Source organism: Hirundo rustica, chromosome 16 (assembly GCF_015227805.2).
Source record: "Hirundo rustica isolate bHirRus1 chromosome 16, bHirRus1.pri.v3, whole genome shotgun sequence".
Taxonomy (NCBI): domain Eukaryota; kingdom Metazoa; phylum Chordata; class Aves; order Passeriformes; family Hirundinidae; genus Hirundo; species Hirundo rustica.
The window spans coordinates 6,648,895-6,664,248 of NC_053465.1; the positions used below are offsets into that span (position 1 = coordinate 6,648,895).

Genomic DNA, 15,354 nt, shown 5'->3' on the forward strand with positions numbered 1-15,354 from the left:
AAGAGTGATGCTGGATGCTGTAAAACCAAGGATGGCTGGAGCACGGAGCAGGTGTGGGAGCCACATCCCCTCCCCAGCACTCCCCATTCAGCCCTAGGCTCAAGGTTTTTCTGAAAATCCTTTGGAATTTCAGATGGACAAACAGTCTGACCTTCCCGAGGCATCCAAATCCCACCACAGTATCCCCAGGCCATTGGGGTGCTGGGCTGGCACCAGGCTCATTTGCAGATGAGGAGGGAAAAAATTCCATCCCCTGACCACGTGAACCCTTTACTGGAGAAGTGCAATTACTACCAGAAAAATCGCGGAAAGCAAAGCTGGGAACAGCACAGCGCTTATTTTTAATAACAGCTTGGTGTAATCTGCACACATTTCTCGAGCGACATCAGCCTTTTCCTGCCAAGGCCCCTCTTTAACCATATTTCTCTTGGAAAATTTCTGCCATGGCTCAAAAGCTCTGTCTGTAGACAAAGGCTGAGGGAGAAATGGGGAATTCAAAGGGATGGAGAACACGTTCTTTCTTTATCTGCCTGCAACACAACGTTGCCCCGTCCGCTCCCTTGAAGCAGAGGACGAATGCCAACTCCCCCCAGGAATTCTTGAGGGATCTTTCAGCAGCAGACTCTGCAATCTACATACAGGGTTTGGGGCCTGATGTCCCCACTTCTCACGTGGTTTGTGACTCGATGTCCCCGCTCCCTGCCTGGCAGCATGGTTGGCTCGTTGAATGTTTCAGCCCTGGCCAGATCCCAGCGCAGAGCTGAGCCAGCATCCAGCCTTGTCAGGGGCTTGAGCCTCGTCCAGAGCAGCTCCTGATTGAGCATCCAAAGTTTTGGAAAGCTCCTATTGATTCGGGGAGCTGTATTTAGTTTTGGCAAGCGCTTCACTCTCACACACACAGCTGCACAGCCCGGATCCAAGGGGGTTTTATGCCGTAGCTATGCGAGGCCGATGAACAGCCACAAAAACCCTGCACGGGGCTGTGCAAGGTCACTGCCACCTGCAGCACTTTCCCAGCCCACAGTGATCCTCACACAATGTGCTTAAGCCGAGTGTTCTTCCTCTTGAGACAAGGGTGAGGGTGCTGCCCTGTGCTGCAGTGGGTCTGTGACAGGGAAGCCTTGCAAAGGTGGAATATCACAGCACCGGCATCTGCTTGTCCTCGTCCCCACCCCTCTCCCAGCCCGGTGCAGGATGAGCTCAGGCTGCACCGTCCCGTGGTGGCTGCAGGGGATGGAAGGGACAGTCTCTGTCTGGGTCAGGTGTGACAGCTCAATGCAGACACCTACAAAAATACCTGTGGGATTGTCACCTCGGGGTGGTGACGGGTGACACCGTTCTGCTCCATGCTGGTGTGCCGAGCACCGGCGAGGTTTGGTGGGTACCCACACCGTGCAGCACCCACGGGGGTGAGCACCCTCCTCCGCCAGCCCCATCCAGCGAGCTGCAGGTCGGGGAGAGGAGGCACATTTGGGGTGGAGGGAACGACCGGAGGTTTTCCTCTCTGTTCCCACCTCAAACACGACTAAAAACCTGTCCATGGTGCCCACCGCACCCCGGCGTCCCCAAGGACCCGTTCCCCCGGCGGGAGAGACACAGCGGGGACGATGCCCCGGGCAGGGATGGGGGGATGCTCGGGGATCCTGGGGGCGGGCGGCAGCGCCGGGCCGGCGGCGGGCGGAGCCCCCGGGGGTGGCGGATCGCGGCACCGCCCCCGGCGCGGACACCGGGGCGGGGCGGGCGGGCGGGAGCGCCCGGTGCCGGCGGCGGCGCGGGGGGCGCGGGGCTCCGTCCCCGCCCGAGCGCGGCGCCGCTGCCGGAGGATGAGCTGCGGCCGGCCCAAGGACATGGAAGGTACCGGGCGCGGGCGGGGGTGGGGGGGCTCAGGTGCTCGGCGGGACGGGCTTCTCCCAGCCGCGAACGCGGTGGGCACGGACCTGGGGACCCACTCCATCCGAGGGGCTGTCCTCCATATCTCCCCGATGCTGTCCCCTGCATCCTGGGGGTCTGTCCGTCCTCCATCCCTCGGTGCTGCCCCCTCCATGCAGGGGGTTTCTTCTCCATCCCTCCCCCGGTGCTGCCCACTCCATTCTAGGGCTCTGCCTGCCCTCGATACCCAGTGCTGTTCTCTCCATCCCGGCAGTCAGTCCTTCCACATTCCCCTTTACTCCCCCATTCCGGGAAGAGTCCGTCCCCAGCCCTACCCTTGGTATTGTGGTATACCAATGAAATGGGCTGGAAAATTTGGCTAGAGCGAAGGGATGCAGGTGGGAGGACAGGGCAGGCAGGCCTGGGGGTGCTGGAGCAGGGCACATCCCCTGGGAAGAGCATGCCAAGGTGGAAGGGAGCTCACTGCAGGCAGGGGTGTCCGTGCCTGTGGGCTCCCACACTTGCCTAGTGCCAGGAGAACCTGCCCAGATCCACCTGTCCGCTGCCCTCAGCCCACACTCTCACGCTGCATGGAAGTCCTCTGTCATGGGGTGCTCAGGAACCTCCTGGCGCTACCCATGGGAGTCTCTGGACGCAGACGTTCCAAAGGCAGGCACATTCCCCCAAACACTGTGCTCACTCCCTCAGCACGTGCCCAGGGCACCCATCGTGCTGCACAGGGAGGACAGGAAGGACATCTGCCTTTGTCCCCTTCGTCCTCCGTCCTCTGGAGGCACCAGCAGTGGGCAGCCACCAGCCTGAGCTCCATCCCTGTGCAGGGCACCCAGCTCATCTCTGCAAGCAGAGAATTCAGAGGGAAGGGCTGGGGTGACACTCATCGCACCCAGGGCCTGAGCCAAGTACACTCCAGGGGAACCTGGAGAGGCTGGAGGTGCTGTCAGTCCTCTTTGAGTCCAGCTTCATCTTCCTCAGATCTTAGGGAATAGGACCTGGTCCATCCTATAGGCACAGCTTCAAAGATGGGATGTGTTGGGCAATCCCAGAGATCATACCTGGAATGATGGTCCCTGGAGGCTCCACCAGCGCAAGCAACAGCTCTGCCCCGCACCAGGGTGAAGCCACATGGAAGGGACAGGGTGGACCTGGGCAATGGCAGTCCCAGCTGAGCTCATGGCTCATGCAGATAAAAGCAGGATGAGTTCTTCACAGAGCTGCTCCCTGAACTGAGCAAACTCCCTGTCCTAGGAGTCCTCAGAGACTTCTGGTCCCATCCACCCTTCACCTGCCTGCAGGAACACAAGAGAGATGACCAGCTCCCTGGATCCACCTCCAATTATAAGCAAATCCCTCACTCTTTTTGGTGCTAAACATCTCTTTCCCTCCCAAATGCGGTGTGACGACCCACCCTTGAGGGTCATCACACACGGGCAGCCAGGCAAACCAGCGAAGCGATTTCATTCCTTGTGAGGCTTGTTTCAAGCTTCTCCCATTAATCCCGGGAAGCCTGTCTGACCCCGGGGAGCTGACTGCCCCCACTGCAGCTGCCTGCAGACACGGCCCCATCTGGAGGGCAGGGCTGTGGGACAAACACACGCGCGATGGCATCACAGGCACGGGGATGTTCCTGAGGCCGTGTGAGAAGTGGTGGCAGAGGACAGAGCAGGAGTCAGGCAGACTTTGCCCTTCCAGGCATTTGGGTCCCCTCGCTGCGCCCCTGCCTGCTCCTCCTGCAGCTCGGCTGCCTGCCACCGTGTCCCCCGAGCGGGTCCTGGTCACCTGCGAGCAGGAAGCATCGGCAGAAAGTCCCCTGGCAGCCGGTTTGCTGGTCGTGATCAGCCCCGGCCAACTCGACACCCACATGGAAATGTTTTTGCCGGGGAATGCTGCCACATCCTGCCCCGAGGTGCCCGGTCCCGGGAGGTTTCCCGTCCCTCTTCCCACCAGCAGCTGCTGCTGCTCTGAGCCTCTCCAGCGCTCACGTTTCGCCAGCCATAAAAGTGTCTGGAGAGGGAATGGGAGCGGGAGCAGCGTTGTGCCTGGCGAGGGCAGGGAGCGGCGTCTGTCCCTGCCGCTGCAGCAGACCCTGTCCCACCGCTGCTGGTCTCCCCGCGGTCACCCGGACCTGGCCTCCCCCTCCTGCGTGGCTGGAGAGATGCCCAAAATGGATCAAAGAGCCATGGAAACAAGCCGATTTCGGGGCAGCGATTCCCCGGCGGCAGGCAGGCAGTGGGGTATCACTGACAGGAGGCGAGCGGACGTGGCACAGGGACCCTAGACCAGCTGGCAGGGACTTGGAATAGCGGGGTCACAGCGGCTCTTGGGGAACCCGAGCTGAGCTCTCCCCACTCCAGCTCGGGCTCAGCCGGCCTGGAGGTTCCTGCATTCCCATTTCAGGATTCAGCCTCTGCTCTGTGGGAACCCCACTTCTGCCCGGACCCCAACACGACCACAGCCATGAGAGCTCCGGCCGGGAGCAGGTGCAGCCCGCACTGAGCCCTGCGGCTGCTCCCTGTAAAGGTTGTTCATCACCACGCTCCTTCGCCTTCCCTCCTGCACCCGACTGCCCTGAGCCGCCGGTGAGCCCTCCTGCCGCGGCTCCGGTGGCCCCGGGGCGCTTCCATGCCCGGCGGGTCCCGTGTCCCTGCAGCAGCCCCCCCAGGCTCCCCGTCCATCCCAGTGCCAGCTGGCCCTGCCGCGGGATTAGGCGGGAGCACGAGAGGAGAGCACCGAGCATCTCTCCGGATCAAACGCCCACGGGGCAGCGGGGAGGGGGTGAAATTCACCCCCCCTCTCCATCTCAGACCGGCTCGGGGCCGCCCGGAGCTGGGATGAGCGTGCAGCCGGTGCTCAGAGGCAGTGGGAGGGAGGCGTTCGGGGGAATCAGTCAGGTGTGGACGAGGTATGAGGGGAGGCAGGGATGGAGCCGCACTCGTGACAGCGGTGCCGAGCGCTCAGGCGCATCCCTCCTCCCGCCGAGATGCAGCAGGGCCGGCCATCCCTCTGCTGCGTCTCCACCATCCGCAGCTCGCAGGGACCACCCGAGCCAGGTGAGGGGTCTTCAGGGCAGGGCCCGGGGGGTGCGGGGGCAGCGGGCCTGGGGAGAGATGCTGCATGTGCATTCCTGGCCGGAGGGCACAGCCTCCGGCTTAGCAGAGAGGGGCGGAGGGGATGGAGGGCGGCTGGTTGCTCCTGGGGATGCTGTGGCTACTCCCTGTGCAGGGCATGGAGACGAGAGCCCGTGTTGGATGTCACCCCATATCCCTGCATGGAGCCAGCCCAGGGCTGTCCTGACACAGAGCTCCTCTGTCCCTGTCCTTTTCTTGCTCCCAAATGCTCCCAATGCCCTGCTCAGCACCTTCCCTAGCGTCCCACGTCGAGTGCTGCCAGGTGATCGGAAAGCTGGGACCCAAGGGCTGGCCCGGGGAAACTGAGACTGTGGAGCCAGGGCCTCTGGGCTGCAGGGCAGCCACTGCCAGCTGCCATGGGGAGCCATGCCCCCAAAGCTCCTGGACCTGCCTTTCTTCCTGGCTCGTTTTCCCTTTGATTTTCACCCCTCTTTCCCATCTGCTCCCACTCCTGGTGTTGCCTCCTGCAGTGTTTGGTACAGGAGCAGAGTCACCCACGTCCTGCTGCTGGAGGCAGACACTCCACAGCTCCCTATGGGTATGGGTCCTGCTGCTGGCCTCTACTTCCCTCTGCTCCCTGTAGCAAGTCCTGGGGAAACCCTGGCACAGCTGAAGGACACAGCTGTGGCACCAGCCCCTCCAGAGCTGCCTGGTTTATACCTGCCACAGCACCCAGTGGGATGGGCAGTTTCCAGCTTGGAGGCATCCCAGCACAGTTCCAGTGCTCAGGGTGCCTGGGCCAGGACAATGGCATCTCAGACATCTCTCCTTGGCTGGAGGGAGCACAGCCCACCCTGGTCCTCACCCGACAGGCTCAGGGTGTCTGAGACTGTTGGGAAGCCATCAGAGACATCCCCAGCTCCCAGGACAGGTGCAGAGACCCTCCCTACCAGTCCTGCCTCTGCTCCCCACTGAACCTCTCAGGGATCTCCCTCTGCCTGTTTTTTTCTAAAATCACTTCCCCAGCCATCAGACAAATTCCCTGCCTCAGTTTCCCCATGGCAATGCTTCCTGCTGGGTGTGTTTAAGAAACAACACTGTGAAGTGGTCCGGGTAGCCTGGGACAACCCTTTTCTGCTCTACTTTGACTTTTTTTGGCCAGTTTTTCTGTTATTGCATAGAGGTGTACTTGAGTGGTCTCTTTGAAACCTCTTCCCTCTTAAAACCCACAAATTAGGAAAACGAACTGGATCAGGATTTCTCCAGCCCTCCTGCTCTCCCAGGGTGGTTTGTGCTGGAAGTGGCTCTCCTTTGGGTGCTGTTCTGCTCTTGGAGGTGGTTCCTGGCTTGCCTGGCTCCCCGTGGTGGGAGCAGGTGAGCTGGGGGATGCTCCAGTCTTTGCTTCCGCGGATCAGAGCCGCTTATGTTGATCTGTCTGGCTTTTATCTGGAGCAGACAGAGCGTGAGCCCCTAATACCCACTCACCCTCCTACGGCAGCTGGGTCCCTTCAGCCCTCCTCAAAGGAAAGCTTTGCCACCTCGTTGCAGCCCTTAACACCCCCAGCTTGTTAAAACACCAGGAACTGGACTTCAATGATCTTTGTGGGTCCCTTCCAACTCAGGATATCCTATGATTTTATGAATAAGGGACAAAAACCACTCTTTGTGAGTAAATGTCTCCTCATGGTCATTATTGAAGGGCTGGTGTGTGTTTGGCCATCACTGGAGTGCACAGTAGCTGTCCCCAGGCACCCACGGTCTATGCTGGGGGACCAGCCTGCGCTCCCTTCTCCACCAGGGAGGTTCCTCTGCTCCCCTTCCCTCGGTGGTGGCAGTTTGCTGTCACCCTGGACCATGGGGAGCAGCTTCCCTGGGCCTCCTCCCGGTTCCTGTCCCAGCAGAGAGGCAGTGACAAGCAGGAGGATCCCCCCACGTGTCGGGGATCGGCTGCGGGTCCCGCGTCTGCTCGGCTGGCGGGTGTCAAAACAAACGTCGCTCGTGAGGGGTTTGTGTGGGCAAACATCTTGTCGGGCGCCTGCCGGATCCCAGCGCCAGCTGGCGGTTCCTGGGCTGGTGCATTTTCTTCTTGGCAACAGGAAAGGAAGGCAGGAGCCGGGAGTTTCTGGAGGCAGGTGCCCGAGTTCAGCGGGCCCTGTGGGGTAGAAAAGGCACTTTTGGGTGCCCCAGGCACGGGGTGGATGCGCACCACGGCCGTCTCTCACCCCCCTTCCCTCTGCAGCCGCCGCTGCCGCCTCTGCTCACTTCAGCTTCTGCCGCAGCCTCCTGGAGCACACGGTGTCGGCCGAAAACCTCAGCTACCGCCTGCAGCGCAACCCTGGCAGCAGCCTCACCTGGCACGACGGCCGCAGCCAGCGCCCCGACGGCGGCCGCACCGTCAAACTCCTGCGGCAGCCGGGCACCGAGGGCTCGCAGGTACCCCCACACCCCACCCCACCGCGGGCATGCCAAGGGGAACGCAGCTCCTCGTGTCTGCCAGACCCCCGCGGGAGCATCTCCTCTCTCCCTGCAGGATCAGGGCCTTCAGATCTTGTTTTGTTGAAAGTCTTCGTGGTTATTGGGCATTTAGTTATAGTAGCTTACAGAAACGTCTTAATGTCAGTGTCTTCATCGGGCATCGGGCTGTGCTGGGGTGCGTTCTCGGTGTCACCTCCCCTCTGAGCATCACCTGCCCTCCCACCTGGAGCTGGCACTTAACACCATTTTGTATTAGGTATCCCAGGACCAAATTCCTTATAATGCCTTAAAATCTCTGAGTGCTTGTGCGTGTCCCTCAGGCAGGTTTGGACTGTTGTCTTCCCAAAATTTGAAACTTTTCTGTATTGTGGAGGTTGTGAGCCAAAGGTTTCCATCCATCCACTGCTGCACAGACGCAGGAAGGAATATCATCCCTGCAGGTGGCTCCTGGTGCTGTCCAGCCCCTCCTTAACACCCTGGGAGTCGGGTTCAGAGGTGGCACACCCAGACAGTGAATGCTGGAAAGAAAACAGGCGAAATCCAACTGCCTGGTTTCCAGCTGCCAACATGGAGATGCTTTTGTATCACAGCCTGTCTGGTTTGGCTTCAGAAGGGAGCAGGGACCCCACAGGGACGGGTATGGTCGTGACAGTTTCAGGAGCAGCAGCTCCAGGGGAGACAATGTCCCATGTGCTGGTGGCACTGCCAGCCGCGCTCCAGCTGTGGCTCATCACGGCTCTCCCTCCTCCACCTCTATGTGCTGCTGCCCAGAAGGATTTAGTGAAAGGTTCTTAATTTGCCGTAAGCAAAGAAAAATGCCAGAGCGAAGGGAGGTGATGCAAGTTGCTCCTTGCAGTGCCCAGGGATGGCTCCCACCCCCCGGTTCCCCCAGCCACCTCCTGCCTCGCTGCCACAGCAGCCTCGCAGCCTTCCTGCCTTGCTCTCCTCCACACCGGCACTCGATATTCACGGCTGAGAGTTCATCAGAGAGACAGCGCGGCTCAGCCGGCTGGAAAACAAACCCATGATCCCTTACACCTCCCCTGCCCCTCTGGGGAGCGCAGGGGCTCCCTTGGGGACACTCCATGGGGAGCGGGGAGGGCACGCCGGGCAGGCTGTGCGGGGTTTAGGGATGCTGGGATGGTCCCGGCGCAGGGCTGTGTCTGGTGAGTGATGTGCGTGCGGCCGTGTGCGTGCCCAGGGAAATTGCCAGTTGTTTGTCACCTCTTCCCCCGTGCCTCGGAGGGTTATTTGGATAATAGCTGTGGGAAGCTCGCGGTAAGCTCCCGGGAAGCTGGTTGTTATTCCCCCCAGCCCCTCCGCTTCTCATCATCGCTCGTTAGTGAATCCGGAGAGCAAATCGCCGCCTCCTCCTCCTCCTCCTCCTCCCCACGGCACACTCTCCGGAGAGCTCAGCCAAGTGTGAAGGAGCCGCGCAGCCGGCGCGGGCTGGGGCTGCTCCCGCAGGCAGGAGACTCCCGGGATGAGTCTGGTGGAGCCCGGCAGATGCCGGGATCTCCCCCAAAGGTGAAGGTTTAGTTCGGAAGGTTTAGTTACATCCTGTGCATTATCTATTGGATTTTCCATCTGCTTTGGAGACGGATTCCCTACTTATTAATGTATAACCTCCTAATTTCGCCTTCTTCCCTCTTGCTTGAAGGTTCCCAACGAGCTCTGCTTGAGGAACAGCTCCTTTCCGAGCTCAAACGCCCCCCTGGGCACAGTCAGCAGCCCCCCCAGGCTGGCCAGGCTCCATGGCATTGCCTGGCACGGGGCAGGGAGCACATCCCAGCCCAGCTGCCCTCTGCTGCCTCCTCTGCAGCATCCCTCAGGAATGCGTCATTAGTTTCAGTAACTGCAGGATGTCTGGAGTCCCTCTTACACTAATTATCCCTGCTCCTCTATTAGACATGCTTAATTAGCCGGCGTTCACACGCCGAGGTCGATGTTGGCGCTCCGCGGGCCACACGCTGTCGACCTTTCCCACGCCGGTGTGTCGTGCATCAGCTGCTGCTCCTGCTCTGTCCCTGCCGTGTCCGGGGCATGGCTGAGCCCTGCCAGCCCAGTCCCCTTGTGCTGTGGGAAGCAGGGACGCCTTTTCCACCCCAATCCGCCCGTGATCCAGCCCACGACAGCGCCAGCAGCTTGGGCACGAGTGGATGCTTTGGAGCGGCGATGTTTGCTGGTGCTGCTCAAGGATGAAGTCTCAGCACCAGCAGCAGTGGAGAGCTCACCAATCCCTCCTGGGTGCTAAAAGCAGCCGAATTTCCCAGCCAAGCCGGAGGATTCCCTAGGAGAAGCAGGCTTGCTCCCGTGTGCAGTCACAGCTCCAGGCGTGTGATTTGCTCTGCACAAGAGAAGTCTGAGCTGCAACAACCTCGCAAGGCCAGAGTAGCTGTGATGGGGGAGGAAAAAAAATGGAGTTCCAAGCAGCTCAGGGTGAGACTGTGTGGCTCAGAGTGAGACTGGCCACCGCAGCAGGCATCTGGAGGGAGGGAAGGTGGGAAGGGGGGATGCTGTCAGGTAAGCCCCGTTTCCCTGTGGGCATCACTCAGTACTGTGCAGGGCACAGCTCAGCCGGTGGTGGAGGGTGGCCAGGGCGCACTGGGGTGCTGGGGACTGTGACCCTGCTCTGTCCTGGGTGTCTCTGAGCATAGCAGCACCCAGGAACAGGCTGTAGGATTCAGAGGTGGCCTTAGACACCCGCAGGGCTGCAGGACCTTGTTGTGACCAGTCAGCTCAGGGTTGAAGGGGGTTGAGAGGGACAAAAAGGGAGACTCCTTCCTACTCCAGGGTACCAGATGTCTGCTGGCTGCTTTCCTGGGGACTTCTGGTGGGGATGAGTCTGCACCAGCCCCAACGTCTGCTGGAAATGGTTTTGCATCAATTCTCACTGTCCTCCAGGAACTCACTGGCTTCATCCTCACTGAGAGCTTCCAGCAAATGCCCATCTCTGCCTGGTGAGGTGGGGACCTTGAGGACCCCCCAGGACATCTTCTGAGCCTGTGCAGCGCTCTGCTGGGCTGGGAGATGTGTAGGGTCTCTTGTCTGCAGCAGGAGAGCTGGGAATTTTAAAGTGTTGGGTCTATATATGGCAGGACAACCAGCTCGACCTCCCATCCCCACTCTCCCTGCCTCCCTTACTGGTTCCTCTGACTTCAGGGTGAGCCCAGAGACACCAGAGGGTGTGGAGCCAAAGTATGCCAGCATCACCACAATTCTGTGCAGCCAACCAGCATCTCCCCTATCCCCATGGCCTGATTTCCGTTTCCATCCTCGAAGGTCTGAATCCCACTAACTCCCTAATCTAAGTAACTAATCTCCCCTCAGGTCCGTGGCTGTGACCACTATGGCATCTACCACACCAGCCCCACGCTGGGCAGCCTGGTCAAGCCAGTGGTGCTGTGGACCCAGCAGGATGTGTGCAAATGGCTGAAGAAGCACTGCCCACACAACTATCTCATCTACGTCGAGGCATTCTCCCACCACGCCATCACAGGTACAGTGTGCCTCTGGACTATTTCCCACGTGCTCCTGGGAAAGGCTCTTTGGACATTGGTGGTTCAGAAGATGGACATAGCCCCCATTTCTGTCCCCTCTCCCCATGAGATGCAGCCAGGGTGAGAGCAGGAGACACAGCAGCTCTGACCCAGGCTGGGCAGGAGGCATCTGCCACCAGGGTGAGCTCCAGGACAGGCTGGATGTTCTTTAAAATGATTAAATTGGTTTATAAGACAGGGAAGAGTCTTCTCATCACTTGGCTTGATATAATAATAATATTTTAAAAGCTTTTTGAATACTGAAAATTTTTGCAGAAGAGAAAAATCTATGCCCAGTTAGAGTCCAGGATTCAAAGGTCTTTGTCCGGGTCCAAATTCAGCTCCTAATCAAGTCCTTCAAGGAGAATTACCTCTAGGATCTGCTCCCTCCCCTTTGCTCCCTGGGGACAGTGGCTTTGACCTCTGTGTAAGAGCATCATTCCAGTCCAACTTCAATATGTGCAAGGCCAGACTGAGCTCTGCCAGGGCCAGGGGATGGTGGCAGGGAAGCGAGGGCAGGAGCTGCCTGGGGGGGATGCAAAATCCTAATGCAAGAGCTCAGCCAGCCCTCGCTCAGGCAACAAAGGCAGCATTAGTGAGTGTACGCTGGGAAGCAAGGACAAAAGCAGGTTTAAAATCCCTCCTCTAATAGCCCCAGACTGGAGGGAAGTGGCTCGGTGGGGACAGGAGCACTAATGCGCTGTGATGGGCACCCCCATTCCCCCGGGATGACCAGCCAGCGTGGGGACCCTGCACTCGGAAAACATCTCCTCGTGTGGGAGCTGGAGCGGGGAACTGGAAAGCTGCTGCCTGCGGGGATGGGTTACAGGATGGCGGTGCCGGTACCTGTCAGAGGCTGGGGACACGAGCTGCCACCCGGCGCTCTCTGAAAGCAAGGTCATCAACCAGGATGGTTTGGGTTGGAATTTTAAAGCTCATCTCATTTCACCCCCTTGCCGTGGGCAGGGACACCTTCTGCTATCCCAGGTTTCTCTAAGCCTTGTCCAGCCTGGCCTTGGTCACTTCCAGAGATGGGGCAGCCACAGCTTCTCTGGGCACCCTGTGCCGAGGCCTCACCACCCTCACAGGGATGAATTTCTCCCAATATCCAGTTTAACCCTATCCTCTGCCAGTCATTCCTCCTCATCCTGTCACTCCACGCACTGCTCCAGGCAGTGAGAGAGCACTCCCTCCTCATTCCTCCACGCTGACGGGCTCCCCTTGGTGTTGCCCTTTCCTGGGGTCATGCCCCCACTCCCCGGGGCTGCTCAGGCACCGAGTGATTCCGTGTTTGCAGGCCGGGCGCTGCTGCGGCTGAACGGGGAGAAGCTGCAGCGCATGGGGATCGCGCTGGAGGCGCAGCGCCAGGAGGTCCTGCAGCAGGTCCTGCAGCTCCAGGTGCGCGAGGAGGTCCGCAACCTGCAGCTGCTCAGCCAAGGTGGGGCCAGCGGGGCAGCCGGGCAGGGGGAGGCTCCGGGGCTGGGCTGTGGCACAGAGGGATGGGTCGTGGGGCGGTTCAGGGAGCTGAATTGTGCTGCACGGGGCCAGGCTGCCGCACACAGCCCGAAATCCGTCAGTGGCCTGTTGCACGGAAGGGAGGAGATTCTCCGGGGCTGGCAGTGGGTGAGCTGCGACGTGCCACCCTGCAGGCTGTTTATTCCTTCCTCTCCCACCTTGTTCCAGCTTCTTTTGGAAATGTCTCCTAGCTGATCCGTCTGTTTGGCAGATTGCACCAACACTGTGAACCGAGCTCCTCTGGGATGGGCTGTGCACCGCCGATATGAGACCTGAGCCACACGCTTGGAATAAGAAGAGACACTCCAAGCTTCCCAGGTGCTCCAGGGCTCCTCTTCTGCTTCTTCCTTCTCTTTCTTTCAAAGGAATACGTTCCTGCACAGGGATGGAAGGTTTCTTCCAGCAGACGTGGCTCTTGGCTGGAGGAAAATCAGCAAACCAGCTGCTGGGACAGACGATGAACTTCCATCCACCTGAGCCTGACGATTCACAGGGAAAGAGATGGAAAAAAGGAGACGGCAAAAGGCAGGCTCAGCACTGTGGAGAACGGGACCGCAGTGATTCCAGGGACAGCTCGGAGCCGTGTGCAGGACACTGAAGCATTATGCACTTGGGCAACATCCCAGCACTCGGCAACTCGTGTCCATGCCTCGGAGCTTATTTAGGGAGCTTTGGTTTCCTCATCGGACTGGGCTGTCTTCCAGCGTCCGGGGAGGTGACGTTATCAGTAGCAAATAAGATGATACAACCAGCCAAAAAATTCAAAGCAGGGCCAAGACCCGAGCACCCAGCTCCACTTGGTGAGTTAAAAAGGGAGCTGAGTCATCAGAGCTGGAAAATCTGGGGGTAAAAGCAGGGTGGATGCACCAGGAGGGTGCCATGGCCTGGAGGAAGCTGTGCCAGGAGCTCATCTTTCCTCCGCAGGCAGACGAGGGAGCGCCTGCAGGGGCTGGGGGAGCAGGCAGGGGTGCTGCCGGGTGGTGATGGGTGCTGCCCAGGGTGGGGCTGGGGGATCGCTGCGTGCCAGGTCCTCCCCAGCCCCCATGCCTGGTCCTGCTCTGCTCCATGCTCCCACCAGCTCTGCAGAGCTCTGCTCATCGTTGGCAGGTTCTCGTCCTCACCTCCTGCCCAAGCGCTGGCGATGGTGACACCAAAGCCAGGCACCTTCCTGATGACCTTCATCATCATCATGGTGAAAGTGTTTGCTGTTAGACCCCCACCTCCCCAGCTCTCCCATACAGAGCTACACACTGCCCGTGTGGGCAGATAAAGAAAATCCATGTGTCAATCAGGACTTTTGGCCAGGGTGGATGCTGTCACCTCCCCACATTCCACCTCAGGTGATGAGGGTCGGGCAGTGGGTCATGGGGGTCCAAAAACAGCAGCACCCCAAAACCCCTGTGGCATTGGGATGTTGAGGCAGATCATAGTGCCCCCCAGCCAGGCACCCTCCTGCCTGCTTCTGATGCCTTGAGAGGCCACCTAGAACAGACTAAAACATGTTAAAGGAATAAAGTAGGTATTTATTTTAAAAAGGCCTTCAAAGGCTATACCTTGGGGAGCACAAGAGCCCAACCGACGCTCCCCCCAAGATGGACGATGTGTCATGAGTTTTCACACTTTTATAAGTTATGGTCCATTTAGATATTGGGGTCAATTGTCCAATTACAGCTTCAGGTTATGAAGTTCCATCCTCCCAGATTGCTCCCCTCAATTTGCTTGTACTTTTTGTGCCCGAAGCTGCAAGGGTGTCCTTGGTTCTCGGGCTGGAAAAGGATTGTTTTGTCTAACTACACTGTGAAGAGAACTTGCTAACACTTTATATGAATTTCAGAGTTATATACCAATGCAGTACAGAATCTGGAAAATATGAAAGCTAAAATTTAAGGCATCACTTCTCTGCTGGAAATAAATTAGACTGTTATTTTAACGTACTGCTCTTCTGACTCTTCCCACACCTGAACCTGCCCTGTGGGTTTGGTCCCTCCAGTCCTTCCTGGGTATGCTCAGGAGATGTTTACAGCCCTAAATCCCCCTGTGCTAGGCTGGACATCTTCCCTCCCTGCCTGTGGGTCAGGGGTCTGTGACCCTCAGCTCCATCTGCAGGGAAGCAGCTCCAGGGCTTTGCTGTGTGTAGCCCCCAGTACCCCAGGACACAGGAATTAGAATTTCCTCCTGTTTTCACGCTGACCTTTTCAAATATGCAACAAAATTTGCTCTTCTCACCTCAATGGAGACTCACGAGCAACAGAGCTGGGAGAATTTCTTGAGTTTTAAGAAAATGAAAAAGAAGCCAGGAAAAAGCCCATCTTGCCCAGGGTGGGGTTTGTTTCTGTCCTGTGGGGGCAGTGGGAGCGGTGGGGAGGCACAGGGAGCTGTGGGGTGATGAGGGGCCAGAAGCCCGAGCAGCAGATCAGGGCTGCAGGTGTCTGCACATCGTTAGAGGGAGACGCTGAGCTTCTCTCCAGAGCCTGGGAGCTGCTCGGGGAGAAATGTCTTCTCCAGGCTCCAGCTGGGCTCCTGCAGCAAGCTGGTGGAGATGTGGCTTGGAATGCAGCTGGGGTGCACAGAGCAGTGCTGGGGCTGCCCCAGACCCTCTGGAAAAGGCAGGGTTCTCCCCAGATTCTGCCCCAAAACCCGGCTGTCCCTTGCTGTGCTGCTGAGGATGCTCTGGCTCCCTCCAGCTCCTCAGCATAAAAGAAAGGAGGCACAGAAGAAAGCAGAAACCAGACCAACTGCACTCAGCCAGAGCCCCAGCCATGGCCCTTGTTTGGATATCTTTCTGAGACCCACCAGCACAGGATGAGGTGGAGGAGCAGGGTGAAAAAATATTCCCAGGGCTGGCAGGAGGATGCTGTCCCACCCCCAGT

At 58.9% G+C, this 15,354-nt stretch overlaps 1 protein-coding gene across 2 annotated transcripts; it reads left to right on the forward strand.

Moving 5' to 3' along the window:
* The first annotated feature begins 1,795 nt into the window (after nt 1-1,795).
* Nucleotides 1,796-14,383, forward strand: SAMD10 (sterile alpha motif domain containing 10). Of its 2 annotated transcripts, none has more exons than XM_058422728.1 (5): nt 1,796-1,854; nt 7,195-7,388; nt 10,761-10,929; nt 12,267-12,407; nt 12,696-14,383. In XM_058422728.1, the coding sequence occupies exons 1-5, from the start codon at nt 1,824-1,826 to the stop codon at nt 12,758-12,760; spliced, it is 600 nt and encodes a 199-aa protein (XP_058278711.1). In that variant the 5' UTR covers nt 1,796-1,823; the 3' UTR covers nt 12,761-14,383. The 2 variants fall into 2 exon arrangements, with proteins under 2 accessions (XP_058278711.1, XP_058278712.1); XM_058422729.1 differs by having other exon boundaries at nt 12,653-12,822.
* Nucleotides 14,384-15,354: the final 971 nt, after the last annotated feature.

Excerpts from the sequence above, each read along its gene's own strand:
- SAMD10 (XM_058422728.1), top strand. The coding sequence starts at position 1,824 with ATGAGCTGCGGCCGGCCCAAGGACATGGAAG. Across the intron at positions 1,855-7,194 it reads CCGGCCCAAGGACATGGAAG|CCGCCGCTGCCGCCTCTGCT; the intron begins GTACCGGGCGCG and ends TTCCCTCTGCAG. Across the intron at positions 12,408-12,695 it reads CCTGCAGCTGCTCAGCCAAG|ATTGCACCAACACTGTGAAC; the intron begins GTGGGGCCAGCG and ends TCTGTTTGGCAG.